Source organism: Diabrotica virgifera, chromosome 6 (assembly GCF_917563875.1).
Source record: "Diabrotica virgifera virgifera chromosome 6, PGI_DIABVI_V3a".
NCBI lineage: Eukaryota > Metazoa > Arthropoda > Insecta > Coleoptera > Chrysomelidae > Diabrotica > Diabrotica virgifera.
This window is the reverse complement of record NC_065448.1, coordinates 240,679,527-240,698,755: the sequence shown is the minus strand read 5'-3', so window position 1 is coordinate 240,698,755 and position 19,229 is coordinate 240,679,527. Positions and strand designations below refer to the sequence as shown.

Here is a 19,229-nt window from a genome sequence, read left to right as displayed (position 1 = left end):
AATCGTACTTAACCATATACAAATATGTGGTGGATTTGACAAATATTCAAAATATCTCGATAAAAACTGAATTTTCGAAAAAGTACTAAGAGCCAAAAATGTTTTAAAAATAGTGTGTTTAAGTAATGGTACTACAATAACAATTTAATTGGAACGTACACAAAAGTTTGGGGGGGTTTAAAGGAACTAAATCCCCATAAAATTTGTATAGGGTGTCCAAATTTCACTATAATTTTTTCTTAAGATGCTACTGTCATAAAAATGCCATATGTCCATTTTCAATAAAAAATCTTTAATAGTTTTCGATATATTGGAAAAAATCGATTTTTATTTTGTAACTTCAAAGGGCTGTAACTTTTTTTATATGCACATTTGTACTAAGGTAAGTTAGGTTCAATCAAACTATTTTTGGTCCCAGAATATGTGATTAAATTTATGACCTGTATTTTCGTTACACCCTGTATATAAATACACTTTTGTTACTTGTACATTACTGTGATTTCTTAGTTAGTCATTAAGAAACTCTTCTACTGAATAATATGGTCTTTTAGATAAATGAGCTTTTGTCATTTTACGGAACTTGAGAAAGGATGTTGCAGATTTGAGTTGTAAAGGGAGATGGTTGTATAGTTTTTTTTGCGGAATATAGTATAGATTTCTTTACTAACTCAGAAGACGGGATCGGTAAATAGACATCAAAAGTTGAATTTCTGGTGGAGTAGTCATGATGAGGCCTTGCTGGAAAGACATGCATGTGTTTACGAATTAAGCAAACAGTTTCTAAAATATACAAAGATGGAAGAGTTAAAATTTCGTGATCTTTAAAGTAACTTCTGCAATGGGTTGTTCTTCTGAGGCCAAACAGATATCTTATTGCTCTTTTTTGTAATTTGAAAATAACATCAAATTGGGCAGCTGTACTAGACCCCCAAAAAGGAAGCCCATATCGAAGATGAGACTCGAATAAAGAAAAATATGTTATTTTAGAAGATGCTAAATTGAGTTCCTTCGAAACAGATCTTATGGCATAGCAGGCCGAGGCGAGTTTCTTACTTAACAAATCGATATGAAGGGACCATTTGAGGTTGCTGTCTAAAAGAATACCAAGAAATTTTACAGAATCAACGGTAGAGATCTGGCTGCTATTCACAAGCAGGGTTGAAGAGCACCTTTATATGATAATGCTACCGTTTTATCCACGTTAAAGGAGAGTAAATTAGAGTCAGACCAGGTTTTTATCGTAAGAAGATCAGAAGTTATAGTTGCATGAAGAGTTGCAATAGTTGAGTTGCTCCAAGTGATACTGGTATCATCAGCAAAAAGAAAAATTTTTCCATCGATTTTTAAATTAGTGATGTCATTTATAAAGATCAGGAAAAGTAAAGGACCCAATACTGAACCTTGTGGTACTCCACATATAATGTTTTTGAGACTAGAGTCAGTATCATTTGCTCTAACCAATTGTTTCCTATTATCTAAGTAAGATTTGAACCAATTCAAAGAAATACCTCGAATTCCATAGTAATTAATTTTTTTAATCAAAATGTGATTTACACAATCAAAAGCTATATATGTATATATTATATTATTATTATTATTGTGTATATTATATTATTATTTATATTATTTTAGTTTACGATATTCTCTTAAATTTGCCTTCTTGACGTTCATTGTTAGACCGTATTGTTTTCCATACTCTGCTATTTTAGTCACCAACCTCTGAATATCTTCAATATTTTGGCTAAGATGACAGTGTCATCCGCGTATCTAATGTTGTTGTTAATGGGAACTCCATTTACCTTTGTCCAGCTGATTCACGCTCCAGGGCATTTTTTAGGATCTCTTTCAAGTAGGAACTAAAAAGAATTGGTGACAATACGCATCCCTGTCTCACCCCACATCTGATTTTCATTTTTTCTGACAGATGTTCGGTACCACGTACTATGCTCACTGCTTAGGTAGAGCATAAATTCGATATGATCCTGAGGTCTTCTTAGTCTATCTTTTTTGATTTCAGGATATTCATTAGTTGTTTATGTCGTACTTTATCGAATGCTTTATTATGGTCAATAAAACATGCATTCATCACAACATCACAAAACTTCACACGGCATTAAGCTTATTGTGCGGTGTTCTTTTTGGGGAGACAAATGAAGATCGACTTTATCCATTCTTTGGGTAATATGCCTGAGATATAAACTTGGTTCAAGAGCATCACTAAGCATAATATGCAGCTCATCTATAATTTTTAATAGTTCGATAGGAAGCATGTCAGATCCAAGTCTTTTTCCGCTCTTCATGATTTTTAATGTGTGTATTATTTCTTCTTTTGTAATATCTGGACCAATTTCGTCTGAAGTAAGTTCTATGTGTTCTAGGTCCCCTCTTTCATAATCGAACAAAATTCGTCGATGTATTCTGCCCAGCCTTGTACTTTATCATCCGTCTGTGTTATAGTATTCCCGTGTCTATCCACAAGTGTACCAGTGAGATTTTATTTTCTTAGTCCTGCCATTTATTTTTAGCCCAAGAAATTACCGACTTGGAGTATAATTTTGAGGGGCAACTCAGTATTGCATGAAAATTTGGATTTAGGTTCTACTTAACCTCCAGTTCAAAGTTGAATTTGTGCCGTTGGTTGCTTTTACTTGGGGGTGACAGTCACCCCTTCTCGAGGGTGAAAAAACATACCTTCAAGATAAGAGCAGAAATGGATAAACTGACTGATTATAAGCAACTTTCGTTCTATAAAGTTTTTTACGTTAGTGAATACTTTTAGAGTTATTTGCGATTGAAAATGTTGATTTTTCGACAAAAAAACTACGTTTTCAGACAGTTTTTCGCAAATAACTCAAAAAGTAAATATTTTAACGAAAAAAATATTCTTAGCAAAAGTGTAGCTTATAAAAAAAAACGAAAAAAGTCATGTATCAGTAAAGTCTATAAAAGGAGTAAAAGCAAAGTTGTAGCTCATGAAAAATAGGTTCTTATTTGTCTAATTCCGAATCTAATAATTCAACGCGAAATTACCGAAAAAATAAGCACTTTTCGGGAAAAGCTTATTAACATTTTGAAAGTATTTAAAAAAGGTTTATATTTGTTTTTTTTTTACAAATGTTTCTAGTATCAAAAATAAACGAGTTACACTGAAAAAAAAGTTGGCCCCCTTTTTTTCGTAAAAAAATCGTGAAAACCTCCCTCTATTTGGCACCCTAAATAAAATTAATCGTTACCGCTTTACCATTTATTTTAACTGTATATGTACTGTTTATATGATCTGTAAGTTTGATTGGTTTAAAGTGTTTATTTTTGAAAAAATTTGATTTTAAAATAAAAAAAAATTTCTAAAAATTTTTGAAAAATTTCCTTTTTTCAAAATAACTTAAAAAGTATTATTGATAAGAAAAATCTGAAAGAGTAAAAAAGGTAAGTTTTGCTATTATAAATATGCTAGTTTCATTTTGTTTTTCCGTAAGGCAAAAATTTGTTAAGATATGGCTATTCAAAATTTGCATAAACTCGTCATTAGTGACCCGTTCAAGCTTTTTCAACTATAACCCTCTTAAAAATAAGCACTTTAAACCGGTGAGACTGACAGATCATATAAAAATAGATAAGTAAGTAAATTGTATGTAAAGCCGTAGCGATTAATTTGAGTTGGGGAGAAACACGGGGAGATTTTCATTATTTTTTTACCAAAAAAAAAAGAGGGCCAACTTTATTTTGAGCCTAACTCGCTTATTCTTAATGCTAGAGACTTTTGTGAACCATTAAAATAAAGCCTTTTATAAACACTTTAAAAAAGTTTAAATGGATTTTTCCCGAAAAGTGCTTAATTTTTCAGTAATTTCACCATAAAATATTGGATTTGGAATTAGACGAATAAGAACGTATTTTTCATGAGCTACAACTTTGTTTTTACTCGATTTATAGACATTACTGATACACCATTTTTTTTCGATCAAATATTTACTTTTTGAGTTATTTGCGAAAAACCGTCTGAAAACGTAGTTTTTTTGTCGAAAAATAAACATTTTCAATCGCAAATAACTCAAAAAGTATTAATTTACATAAAAAACTCTATAGAATAAAAGTTGCTTAAAATCAGTAAATTTATCCATTTCCGGTCCTATCTTGGACGTATGTTTTTTCACCCCCGGGAAGGGGTGACTGTCACCCCCCAAGTAAAAGCAACCAACGGCACAATTTCAACTTTGAAGTGGAGGGTAAGTAGAACCTAAATCCAAATTTTCATGCAATTCGGGGTTGCCCCTGAAAATTACACGGTATCGCCGTATTTTCCGTTCATTTACTGGACTATTTGTAGGAGATTGCTAAATAATATTTCATGCTTTCTTATTGTAGAAATTCATAGCAATTCCTAGGGTAATAAGTTTTATTGTGTTTGTTGAAACAGTTGATTTCTAAGAAAAATAATTTCAAATGAGATTTGGGTCTACTTTGATTTTAGTTTGATTTTAGTGATTATAGATTACAACACTTCTCTTATCTAACTTAATTAATCTTAAACTACACTAGCACCCTAGATCTACGAAACGAAATGTCGACAACAGACATGGTAGTTCAAACGGCTAGATAATTATGAAAACGTTATATCTTGATAGCGGTCAAGTTCAATAAAGTATTAGGCCAAACAAAATAAATAGCAATTTACAAATAAATCATGGAGATGCCCCCCACGAAGATTATTTCGTATTTTTGTAGATATTACCAATTTTCAATATGAAACTTATTACTTCTCTATGAAACTTCATTTAAATCTATTTACATATAAATAATCTCGTTTTAAACACATAGAAACAGGTGTTTAAAATTATGAGTCACAATGAATTAAATTCAATATAATCCTATGCAAAAGAGAACTTTAGACCAGTGAAACATTTCATTTATTAAAATATATTTAATATGGCAGTTATAGGCTAATGATTATGTTCAAAATAAGAGAGCTAAAAGGAACTACAACGTTAACGGGATTTTATGATCATATATGGTCAATGGACCTCCAAATTTGAAAAAAAAACCGCGGAGTGCTACCATTTAAATGGGTGCGTTTTTGAGAAAGGGGTGAATTAGTCCCTAGGCACAGGGTGAATTAGGGTGAGTTCTATGCACTTTTATAGAACTCACCCTAATTCGCCCTGTGCCTAGGGACTAGTTCACCCCTTTCTCAAAACGCACCCCTTTAAATGGTAGCACTCCGCGGTTTTTTTTTAATTTAAATATAAAAATAGGCATGTTTTGTAAAAACTATGCCTGTAATTTTTTTTACATTTTTAAACTAATTGCATCCCACCTAAAAAATATAAAAACGAAAAAAATTTTTTTTAAATTGTTCAAAACGACGTTTTTGTTGGTGGGGAGAGGAGAAAGAGGCGTCAGGGTGAAAATTCAGCTGAACCTTATTTTCTAGTCACATAGAACGTATAAAAATTAAAAAATAGAATTCTGGGAGTGAGGGCATTTTCCCTCCTGTCTTAACAGGCGGTATCCTTTAATTGAAAGACTTAAATTTACTACTACTACTACTACTACTACTACTACTACTACTACTACTACTACTACTACTACTACTACTACTACTACTACTACTACTACGTTTTCAATCCTCTTTTGTATGGTTTTTTAAGAATTGTAACGAGGTCGTTGCCTTGTTGCTCCAGGTAACTAAATCAGTAGAAGAAAAGAGTTCGCTTTTTGAGACATTTTTATTTGGAATCAAAACATACAAAAGATAAGATAATTAGCCTTAATTACTCGTTAATTTCGTTAACAAAATATATTTATAATTTACGCATCGAGCTTTCTGTTCGAGCCGATGTGACGATATTTTGTACATGAATGAATGATTTTGACGATCGCGTGAAATAGGAATTGCTTTTATTAATACGACATGAATGTATAAGGAAAGGGAAGAAAGGGAATCTCGCTCAGCTCGCCAGATGAAAAGACATATTAGGGATATACGATCACCGCTCGTATAAGGATAGGTAAAAGGATAGGTAAGAGGAAAACTGTCGTATCCGCTCAGCTCGCCAAAACGACAGCGGAAAATGGTCGGTAAATACTACCTACATAAACTAACCTCTTATACCTCGCTGTTGTTTATTATTCTTCGATCAACGCTCCAAGAATAATAATCAACTAGGCTTTTCGATCCGACCTTTATATCGTCCAAGACGGCACAAAAACACGTTTTAATTAATTCATTGGCGTACTCTAGACGATAAAATTATATTATCGTCACAGAATAATAGATTATTTTACATCAAAGGTTTTTTTGTCCTTTTTCATTCAATTTTTAAATATTTTATTGATATGTTTTACGCCCTGTATTGTGTTTTTTATCACTTCTTTTTTTTAATGCGATTATGTTTCATAATATGGTAGTGCTTCCAAAAATAAGTACTAATTATTCGACTAGATATATGAAGAACAAATAATCTAAACGTATAATTATTTTATCTTTAAGAGTAACCGAAGATATTGCTTAATTAAACTTCCTCACCATCAAAAGCAGATTAATTTAATCCGTCATGACTACCAAAATTGCTAATAAAAGACACAAGTATTACAATATTGCTCGTGATTGCAACATGACGTAGACAAAAAACATCTCAAGTGGCATAAAAATCAATCATTACAACTGGACTACTACACGCTTTAAAATTAATTTCTCACAGAATGTTACAAAATAAAAAAATAATATGCACCGAGTTAATTTGTTGACCTTGTTACTAACAGGTAATGGCGTAACAACATAAATTAAGGAGTCAAAAGATTTTGGTTAAATTTCAATGGGTGGATTTTAAACACATAATATTAACTATAAACTTGACAAGGGTCATTGCTCCAAATTAAGTCGAAAAACGAGAGGTAGAAAGATTGATGCCTAGAGAAAAATAGGTTAATGCGTGTGAAATTGTTAAGACAGAAGACTACAAAAAGTGGCATAAAGTACGAGTATCTTAAATTATTTTTGTAGAAACAGAAATGTAAAAATATTTATTTTATCTGAAAATACATCATCATCAATTGTGCGACAGTCCTATAAAGGAGCCTTGACATTCCCAAGTCTATCACGCCAGTCAGTTATATCCATTAATTGCCAACTGTTGCCAGTTTGCTGCGCCTATTTCTCTACCATCGTCCTCTACACCATACTTCCATCTGAGTTTTGGCCTACCCCTATTTCTACTTCCCACAGGTTGTGACATAAGGATTCTTCTAGGAGAGTTGTTCTGCTGTAATCTTGCTAGATGTCCTGCCCATGTTAGTCTTTCTATTTTTATAAGAGACACTACGTCTTTACCACCAATTATATGTTTATAACTGTGGTATATCTGGTAGTTGAACCTCCTCCGCCAAACACCATTTTCACAGATGCCACCGAATATTCCTCTCAGGGTCCTTCGTTTAAATATAAGCAGAAGATATTCATCTGCCTTGGAGATGGTCATGTCACCGATCCATATGTCAACACTGGTTGTATAAGGGTTTTGTATATGGTTATTCTTGTTTTTGAAGTTATACTTCTTTACGATCGAGAGTGAAATTTTATAATTCCCTGGCGCATGCGCACACAGACAGTATGTAGTTCGTTGCTAATCTTTCAAGATATGTATGTATATATCAGCGCAAATAAGTCATTAAAAGAATATATCAGTGTTTTTAGTAAACGTATTATTTATTATAATTTTTGTGTCTTTGGATTTGTATTCCTCGGTAGTAAGATAATAAAATATCAAGGTATAACATTTTTATACTTCACTTGATCTATTTGTCACCGTGTTGTGTAATTATATCCGAGACGTCAGTTGCAAGGGGCTCGATAGCTTGGTTAGTAGAGAATTGGACCAGAGATCGAGAGGTCCCGGGTTCCATTCCCGGATGATTCATTTTTTTAAATTTTTGGTTGTTTTAATAGAAAATTTTTGAAAGTGGTAGGTAAGAAAGTTAGTTAAATATTTAAATAAAATACAACTAACCTGTTAAGTATATTATTTATTTCGTTGAAATTATATATAGTCCGTTCTTTAACGGTAAAATATTGCAAAACCTCTAGATTTTAAAGAACCGCTTGGATTGACATGAAATTTGGAATACACATAGCTAACAAGTCAAAGAAAAAAAGTGATATTGTGCCGATATGTGCTTTTGTCCTGGGGGTGGTTTTCATCCCCTCTTGGGGTGAAAAAATATTCGTCCAAAGAAAGTCAGGAAATAGATAAAGTGGATAATTTTAAGTAACTTTTGTTCTATAGAGTTTTTTCAGTAAGTCAATACTTTTCGAGTTATTTGGCAGTGAATATCTTCATTTTTTCAACAAAATATCCACGCTTTTAGACGGTTTTTCGCAAATAACTCAAATAGTAAGTATTTTGTCGAAAATACATTCTTAGAAAAAATATAGCCTGTAAAAAATTTAAAAAAATGGTGTATACATCACGTCTTTACACCTAGTAGAAGCAGAGTTATAGCTAATGAAAAATAGGTTCGTATTCGTCAAATTACAAATGGAATACTTTAACGTGAAATAACCAAAAATGAACCATGAACCATGAACCAAAAATAACCACAAGTTTCTTGACTCGTGTATATATTGTTTATATGATCTGTAAGTTTCATCGGTTCAAAGTACTTATTATTGAAACGGCTGTAGTTAAAAGGGGTTGAACGAGTCACTGATCATGAATGTATGCAAATTTAGAAACACCAAATCTTAATCAATTTTTGTCTAACAGAAAAACAAAAAAATACATGATATTCAGAAAAGCAAATCTGTCTTTTTTGTTTTTCGAGATTTTTGGTATCTCTAACAATTTTTAAGTTATTTTGAAAAAAGCATATTTTTCAAAATTTAAATTTTTAAAAATTTTATTTTGAAACCAAATTTTTTTAAAAATAAGCACTTTGAATCGATGAAAATTACAGATCATATCGACGCTGCCAAGGCAAAACGGCATAAACGCCAAAATGGCCAGTTTGAGGTAGATGCACGAAAAAATAGGATTTTAATTTCCGCACCAGACAGTCACCGCGGCATAACCGAAAACAAAGTGAAATAGGTGTAATATTGGTTTAAAGTTTTTATAAACGCCAGTCTAGTCACGCACGTGAAGGTCGACGTGAACAATGATTGACACAACCGCCAGTGCCCATAAGATTATCATTGTGTACAGTTCGGTCCAGTAATAATAGTAAAGGTATGTATTTTTACAATTTTTATGGATAAGTAATATGATATTACTTACCTCTGCAATATTTTCAATTTGTATTGATTTTTGAAGCGTAAACACCCTGAATTTCTTTAAAAACTATGAGGCGTTTATGTCAAAACCAAATATTTACATCGTGGTTGACACAAGCGCCATTCCTCAATGGTATTCTTATGCAGGTTTCTTTTTTAAAAATTGCGCAAATAAAAAGTTTATTTTAAAATGTTTTATTATAACTTTGTACTAGTGTGATGAACAATTATTTTTGTACTACAGCATATAGTTCAAATCAATTTTATATAGCTAAAAATGGCGATCGATTTTTGGCTTTATGCCATAGTATTTTAGCAGAAGTAAAAAATAATGGTCTTACTAAATGAAAATAAGTCATATACTGAAGTATCACAAAATGATATACAGACTGGCAATAATTCCCCTATATTCCCCTTAGAGGTTTATGACATTTATAATGCCAACATTGCAGAAGCTTTTAGCAATAACATTATCATCTTTGAGGAACCACCAGACGTTGCAGCAGAAGAATAAATATTTAGTCACGATCTCACATCATGTTTCAACTTAGCAACAGAATTAATTATTAAACCAGAGTATCATGCAGAATATTTATCTCTAAAAATGAACAACATAGTTCCAGATCAACTGGATGAAACAGATGTAGAAGATGAAACGGAGTGAATTTTTTTTTAAATTGTTTAAAAGTTAAAAGTTGTTAAATATTTTTCTGTTATTTTTCTGTTTTTTTTTACTAACTTTTATTTTGAACTATATAAAAGAAGTAAATCTTATGTTATTTTTGTGAATAATTATTTTCTTATTTGTTTTAGAAATTAAAAAATAACTATTTTTATGTACCTCTGATTTTTGTGTTTTCTTAGGTTTTAAGTTGTTGTTCTTTGAAAGTGTTTTTTGAGTTTTATTTTTATACCAATTTTTGTATAGCTCTTCTATTTGAGTATTATTTATTTTTAAGTATTTCATCCTAGCACCAAAAACATGTTTAAAGAATTTAGAGTTTTGTTTTTAACTTAGAATGTATTTTTGATTAATAAAAAATAAAACCAATCAAAAATCTTCGTAATTTCATAATTTTTCTTGTTGGCATAAACGACAATTTTTAATTTTCGTTTTTTTTTCATTAATGGCATATATCCTTTTTAAGCGCCATTTCGGTTAACCTTACAACAATGCGATCGACGCAAACGCCAGAGGTAAGTTTGGCATATTCACCAATGTTATATATTGATTGGACACAAGCGCCATTTTCTAGTTTTTAATTTATTTCACATAGTATTTTCAGCCACATTAATGTTTACAAAATGTTAAAATTTGAAAAAAAAATCACCAATTTTTTTGAGTCAGTTTGCAGATAAGCAGAATTGGTAAAAATAAAAATAATCAGTTTTTTGTGTTTCCTGAAAAATCAGGTTAATGTCGTTTATGCCGTTTTGGCGTGACAGCGTCGATATAAACACAACATAAGTAAAATAATTTGTGGAGCGGTAACGATTAATTTCATTTAAGTTGCTAATTAGGGGTTGGTCTTCCCGATTTTTTTTTGCAAAAACAAAAGGGACCAACTTTATTTTGAGCGTAACTTGCTTAAATTTAATGCTAGAAACTTTTTGTAAAAACAGAAATAAAGATTTTTTAAAACGCTTTAAAAAAGTGATAATGAGTTTTCCCCAAAAAGTACTTAATTTTTAGGATATTCCACGTCGAAATATTCTATTTGAAATTTGGTGAATATGAATCTATTTTTCATTGACTATAACTCTGGTTCTACGAGAGCCATAGACCTAACGTGTACACCATTTTTGAAGTTATACTTCTTTACCGGCGATAGAGGGTGAATTTTTATATGGTAAAACCTAGCGACCGGGCGCATGCGCATTATAACTTTGTTCTGATTGGATGTTCAAATGACATGTCAAAAATTATTCAATATGGCGGCTGTGGCACAGCTGTAGTTAGATTATTTATGGTTGTTGCGTTTTAAAATTTGTGTGAAAAGACACAACAAACAAAAGTTAGTTAATAGTTATACTGCCTTTTTAAATAGTTTTCATATACCTATATTTTTGGACTATTTTGGACAAGGACATTCTAATTTGGTAAGTAGTTTTTATTATAATCATATTGTAATTATACATTTGGATTAGGTTGAAATACATACATTTATTTTCTCAAGAATGCGGATTTTAGAGAGAAATCCCAAATTAGGTTCGATTTTTATTTTTAAATTATGTTTTTTTTGGCGTAGATTTATTTATCTAGTAGGTATGTAATGCTTTGATTTACATACTTAATTTGATTACCAACAAAAGTTCTACCAATCTTCATCTAATATATTGTTTTCTTACTGTTTTGTTATATTTTTATATTTTCTTCCACAAAATTTAAACTACATAATTTAATTTTCAAAACAACTGTCAAACAGTAAAACGTTCAGTTACCGTATTTTTCCACATGATAAATAATGTGGGATTGGACGAGTGAGTCTACGCTTCGATTACGAATCAAAGCGCCACGAAATTCACGGGTTCAATTCCCGATGCCAGTTTTACTTTTTTACTTTTTTATGCATGTTATGATTGTAAGTATATTTGTTATATAATTTTTATTTCAGAAAATGCGTATTTAAAATTTTTGCCAACAATTATTATCGTTCAGAAATCATTTTTTCTTTGTGGCATTTTTCAATGTGTTTGTGTGCGTTTTATTCTTTTATTTTTTAAAATTTTTGGTATTGTCTTAAAAATCAGATAATATGTAGTAGAAGTATAACTTCTTACGTGCGTACAAAGTACACACACATCCTTTTTTTTTACTTTTTTATAAGCTATATTTTTGCTAAGAACGTTTTTTTCGACAAAATACTTACTTTTTGAGTTATTTGCGAAAAACCGTCTAAAAATGTGGTTATTTTGTTGAAAAATGAACATATTCACTCGCAAATAACTCGATAAGTGTTGACTTGGCGAAAAAGCTCTATAGAACAAAAGTTACTTAAAATTAGTCAGTTTACCCATTTCCGGTCTTATTTTGGGGATATATTTTTTCACCCCCAAGAGGGGGTGAAAGTCACCCCCCGGGCAAAAGCACACATCGGCACAATATCACTTTTTTTCTTTGACATGTAAGCTATACGAATTCCAAATTTCATGTCAATCCAAGCGGTTCTTTAAAATTTAGAGCAAAACCGTGAAAGAATGGACTAATAATAGAAGTATAACTTCTTACGTGCGTACAAAGTACACACACATTCTGTTTTTGGCTGAAGTTTCTGCTTCTCATATGTCTACTCAGTCCAAAATAGCATTTGTTTCCTAGGATTATCCTTCGCTTGATTTTATCCATCATGACGTTCTCGTTGGTGATCAGGGAGCCTAAGTATGTGAATACACTTGGGTGATTTATTTAGAGGTACTTATTTCAAAAAGAAAAAAACAGCGAAAAAAATGAATTATCCACCGATTTGTTATCGCAGTAAAGTCATGATTTCACGGACTCTATAGGTAGTAGCGCCCTCTTGTTGAAATCAAACCCAGCGTCGAAACCACGAGCTTCAGTTTCGGGCACCAAATAGTCCGTTATCATGGCGCGATAGCGGTCTCCACTCACAGTAACATTCTGGCTTCAGATCTTGCACTAGTTGCATTTTGTATGTTTTTAAACCAAGATCCTTACGTAAAATGCCAAGGTATAAAATGTGGGAAAACACGAGTTTTTGATTAATATTAAAAATTGTAAATTTTCTTAAAAGCAATTTAAGAATCTTAGCCAAGACTCTATTGAAAGAACTAACAGTTTTCCAACGGTTTTAAAAACTGAATAAAGAAAATGAAACCAGTCAAATGAGCGAACCTTCTAATAATTCTCCTTCTTCTTCTTCTAACGTCATAACCTTGAATTGGTTTTTACCTGTCTGGCTATGTCCTTCCATTCAGATCTCTTATGTGTCCTTCTCCTACATTGTTATATATTCATGGTTTTCAGGTCATCCTGTTCTTTGTTGTTTTTGTATCTTCTTGTCTATGGACATGTCACAGCCATAATAGTCTTTGACTTTTGACAAAACTTACAATATCATACCCTTCATTTAACTCATTGACCTCGTTGTTTTAATAATGCTGAGCTTAAATCCTCCACTCACATTATGAAAAGTGCAATCACATTAGAACTTCAATCCTTATTGATTAAATTTTAACAACAAAACAAATATCGATTTGTTATATGTGATGACATAATGTGTTGATTTCAGTGACCATGAGTATTTGATAACTAAAATAAGTATAGATATTATAAAGAAAGAAGTAATTGACTAAGTTTTCACTCTAATGGCATATAGCATATCCCACCAGAATGAAAACAATGGGAACCTTCTCTGGTAACACCTCCGAGGCTTCTACAATTTGCAAGCGAAATTGAAAATGGTTATTCATTTTTAAAGAAGTAATTGTTTATCAAACTCTTAGAAACTTCAAGGCACACCATTTTTATTAAAAGAAATAGTCTTAGGCGGATATTTTTGATATTGAGGGTGTTGATAAGAAAGATGGATTTCTTACTAATACTAAAATATGCCCAGATCTACAGGCCTCCATAAAATTTTGAAAAATTACACATCTTGTATAACTGATACTTAATGCATTATGAAAAAAAGGCACTATAGATAGAGCAAAAGTCGCCATAGAAGAGATGGGCAAACTCTCAAATTTCACGAACTCTAAAAATGAGGTTACTCAACTGTTTTTGGTTTTGTCCTTTTTCAATTTTGACAATTTTATTTTCAACAGTCACACAATTAACATAACATAGCACACAAAATCAGTCGGAATTTGATACCCATAGGGTACTAAAATCATCGTCAAAAAAATTTTTAAACCACACATTGCTAGGGTCCAAAAATATCCAGGCTTAATTTTCTTTATTTGAAAATAAATACATAAACTAAAAAATCAGGCTATTAAATCTTCCCAGATTTTTTTCAGAATATGTTCCTTTCTTTTTAAGAACGATTTCTGGAATGGAAATCTAAACGTCAAATAGTATTTGGTACATTCCAGGTCAAATCACTCAGGCAAAAACTTTTGGATCTCCGATTTTTCTGAAACTTGGTGTAAAGCTTCTGCGGGACGTAAAAATAAGATATTTAAGGTCAAAAAATCTTCTTTCTTTCTCAAAATGTTATTTTATGCGATTTTACCGTAATTTGGTGTTTACTTAATAATATTAATAATAATAATAATAATAGCTTTATTGCCCAACAGTTTCCCATTTACAGGACAATAATACAATATTACATAATTTATAACACCTATAAGTAATATAAAGAGTTATGCAGTATTACAAAAAAAAATTACATTAATAATACAAGTTAGACAAAAATTAATATAAATTAGTCAAACAGAAAAAGAAAATAAATTAATAAAAAAAAATTAGTGCTTATTTCAGATACTCAATAGCTACTTTTATAAAGTTCCTTTGAGAACACAAAAAAATGTCACAATGCTTACCAATACCATAAAAATTTCTACACATTACATTAATAGGAGCCTTACATTTAAACAAATTTGCATTTTCTATCGTAAAGTATCAATGAAAAACATAATATTTTATTGTAAGGAACTCAAAAATGTGATTAAATGGCATTATAACAAGTTACTTTCATTCAAAACAAGTTTTTGATCAAATTTTATAGTGTAGAAAACGTTAAAATACCGTTTTTTACATTTTCCTCCATTCCGAAAATACATCACAATGGATTTAGCTGAAAATTTGCCCACAGATAGCCAAAACAGAGGACTCTAAGTGGTTAGAAGAATTTGAATTATAATACAATACCAAAAAAGTTACATGCAATAATATCAGACTCAAAAGTATATTAGTCCAGTCGGGATAGCATTTGACCTTGCATGCCGAGCTGCCCAAAATTTTATTTTTATAATCTTTAGTGGGGTCAATAGTAGCCTAAATTTAAAATCGCGAATGAATTTCTCCGTTACGTTAACCGCCATATTGATTTTAAAGAAAAACAGTTTTTGCTCAATATCTCCTCCATTTTTAACTTTTCGACAAAAATGGTAGGAACTGGAATTGTTCCAAATAAATTGTATTTACAATTATTACAATTATTTTTAACAATTTTTGTCGTGAGGTCGATATTTTCCGAGTTAATTGTACTTACAGTAGACGCCTATATTTTTGACTATGATATTGTATATGTACCTTTTTTGGTTTTGTAATATAATTCAAATCCTTCTAAGCACTTAAAGTCCTATGTTTTGGCTATCTGTGGGCAAATTTTCAGCCAAATCGATTATGATGTATTTTGGGAATGGAGTAAAATGTAAAACTATAACGTTTTCTACACTATAAAATTTGATCAAAATCGTGTTTTGAATCAAAATAACTTGTTATAATACCATATAATGACATTTTTGAGTCCATTCTATTAAAATATTATGTTTTCCATTGATACTTTACGATAGAAAGTGCAAATTTGTTTAAATAAACACCAAATTACTGTAAAATCTAGCCAGGAAAAGCTTGAAACAGAAGTGGAAGATCAAGGATCAAGTTAATAGAGCAAACAGAGCCATAGATTTGCCTGAATGAGACAATATGGAGAAATAAAAATATGAAAGAAAGGGGAAAGAAATAAAAAATTTAATATAACAATGATGACATACGCGACAGAAACACGACCTGATAGAGAGATCAAAAATATGTAATGCTAAAAACACCAGATATGAAAACGCTTCGAAAAATCGATGGTAAGACACTGTGGGATAGAGCTAGAAGTGCAGATATACGAAGGAGATGCAAGATGGACAACATTAATAACTGGGTGAAAAGCAGAAGAGTAGAATGGAACGACCACATAAGCCGATTGACAACAAATAGAGTAGTAAGGACGGCGAGAGACGGTTCCCCAATAGGAAGATGATCAGTGGAAAGACTACGAAAACGATGGAATGACAACTTCCTGGAGGCACATGAAAAAACAGACAGATTCATGACTACACAAAAAGAAGAAATATTTCCAAAACTAAAAACATTATACATAACCATTTATGCATCTTCTTCTGTAGCTACTCATTTTCATGTCCCATTCTTTATATTAGATATTTCGAGGTAAAAATCATTTTTAATACCAAATAATCAATGACTTCGTATCTGTATTTTGTAATATTGTACCGACGAAAAAAAATCCAATAACGTTTGAATTTGCGCTGCAGATAAAATTGACTACTCTTCATGTAAAGTGACGACACGAACAATGATAAAAGATACCTAATCTATCGAGTGGTCCCCATTTACAATTTAACGAAATTAAGATAATAACAATTTTATAAATAAATATATATGTAGCAGATTAAAATTTCACTTTGAATCGGGCACCGCAGGCTTATTAACATCGTGAGTGAGTGTAATTTGTTGTGATTTACTTTTTGAGTGATTAAGAGCAAATTACTTGGGAGGAAAATGGGAGAAAAAGGTTAGTATACAATATTGTTTTCCAAGAAGCCTCAAAGACAAAAAAACATAAATTCAGAAATGCTGCATATACTTCAGTTTTTTTATAGTTACTCATAATTTATTTAACAATCAGAATATAATACAAATTATATAAGATAAAATGTTGACTTAGGAGCTGGGCTCCTCATTGACGTGAAGGGGTTCCTTCCAGTGAAGGAGTCTTAGGTTGTCTTCATGTCAGCTGGCCATAATCTCTTTAGTTCGGAGAAATAAGGAAGAAAATATCCTGTTGGTGACACAACCTTCTCCAGGCCGAATCCAAATTCTTTGGGTAGTATGGACATCTATAATAATAACCTATATGTTTCCTGCAGCCGATTTTGATGATATACATAGTTATAAACAAATAAAGATCAAAAAACGGTAAATTTTCACTTTTTTCGTCTATTACCAAAAAGTTAGGTATTTTAAACAAATTTGAGAGTAAGAAACTCATAAACATATAAAAAAAACTTCAATATGGCGTTCGCTGAATATGTCTATCCTTATTGGTTGCTTAGAAAATTGCAAAATAAATCATAAATTTTGAGTTTTTATAAATATTCATAACCTATCTAAAAATTAACTTAGAACCTTCTTATAACACGGAATGCTGAGACTTCTGGTGCTTAAATCATACCCTAAATTTTAAAGCAATTGGTCAAATACTTTAAAAGTTATTTAATTTGTTTTTTCCAAATTAATTTTTTTACACTATTAATTTAATTTAAAAAAGTATAAACATTCAGTCTTTCTAAATATGACAAAATAATTTTTCTACGGGTAAAAATAATTTTACACTGTTTAAAATTACTTTTTGTCATTTTTTTTTTAAATTAAGTTAATAGTATAAATGTTCTTCTTTTATAAACTGTCCGAAGTGTTACTGTAACCCAAGGGCGGATCCAGGGAGGGGGCCATGGGGGCCATGGCCCCCTCCGAGAATTTAGAATAATATAAATTTAAATATTTGCAGTTCAAATGTTTTTAATTTCAAACACATATATATGTACAAAACAGGGGATAAATACGTTTTCTGGACTAGAATAATTGAAAAAAAGGAGTAACGGAGAAGCTTCAAGAATGACTTTTGGATTTTTTATAAATCAAAATGTTGATAATTTTACAGAGTGCCAATTGTTAGAACGATCTTGACAGCCATCAAAATCGTATAAATTTTCATATTCTATACACACAAAGAATAAAAAAGAAGTGAAGCGTTACTTGGGTCACTAGCACTTAGAACAAAGGAGTTGGTTGGTATTTTTGCACAGTCAAAAGGAATTGTTTTACAAATATTGCGTTTCATTTTTCTAATGAAAAATATGGTCACAATAACACAAAAACTCATGAGCAAGACGGAGTCAGTCATATAAACCCATGAAAAAACATCATACCACAAGGAGTGCGTTCAGGTTGAGCTGGATTTTCTAAAAAGTTATCGCAACCCTCAAAAGTCAATCATTAACCAGATAGACTCTCAGAGGTCTAAACAGAAACAAAAAATAAAGAAAGACTACGACCAATAGTGGGGTCTATAGTGTTTTTAGGTCGACAAAATATTCCTCTAAGAGACCATCGCATCGTAATGATGGCCTTATGCTTCTGGAAGAAGATGCTGGACCTAGGAATGAGGGGAATTGCTGTGGTACTAAGGCAAAACCCGATATGTCAAAAATTATCGATTATTCGTTTTTAATGCCAATATGTACATTGAGCGATGAAGAATGTGATGACAAAACCCTACATGGCTAAACGCATCCATGTAACCAGTAGATAATAAAATTATTTCCGATATGTCCACTATTACAACAACACCGCGAACTTTTAAACTCATCTGCTTCAAAATCACGTTTTTTGACATATCGGGTTTTGCCTTAGCACCACAGTGTTAAGGTTTAAAATCGCATCAGGAGGTAAGACTCTTAAATAACACCTATCCACAGCATCTTCCTGAGCAACATACATTAGTAGCAGCAGTCAAAATCAATTAAAAACATGTGGTGAAGAAATAATTGAACAAATAATATTTGACGAAACGACTGACGTATCCCACGTGGAACGGCTTTCTCTAAATTTGGGATACATACACAATAACAACATTCGTAAAGACTCAAATTCATTGACGCTTATGAGAACCTAAACATAATTAGTGAAAATCAAGAAAGGGGGAAAGAACAAGGCCTGGCAGGAGAAGCATTGGAAAAAATAGTATTAAACTTGTTGAAAGAACTGCACTTGGATCCGAAGAAATGTGTAGGAATCAGTACTATGGCAGGAATGGTGAGTATTAAGGCACTTCTCAAAGTGTGTGGAAAGTGACTTTAAACTCACCATTGTAACCCTAATTTTTAAAAATTACCCCCCGTACTTCTGGTACTCCTCTCCAAAAAAAGTTTATGGCCCCTCCCGAAAATCGATCCTGGATCCGCCCTTGCTGTAACCTCATAA

The 19,229-nt window shown here is 31.5% G+C and overlaps 1 protein-coding gene across 4 annotated transcripts in view; it reads left to right on the top strand.

Annotated features, from left to right (window-relative positions):
- Positions 1-19,229, top strand: part of LOC126887422 (aquaporin AQPAe.a-like) — a 214,594-nt gene that overhangs the window by 129,406 nt on the left and 65,959 nt on the right. Inside the window, exon 1 of one of the 4 annotated variants that reach the window (XM_050654941.1) lies at positions 16,518-16,758. The exons of the other annotated variants lie outside the window; for them this stretch is intronic. Within the exon in view, the coding sequence (XP_050510898.1) occupies positions 16,746-16,758 (13 nt within the window). The 5' untranslated portion in view covers positions 16,518-16,745. Of the gene's footprint in view, positions 1-16,517; positions 16,759-19,229 lie in introns of those variants that run through there. 4 annotated transcript variants of the gene reach the window in all.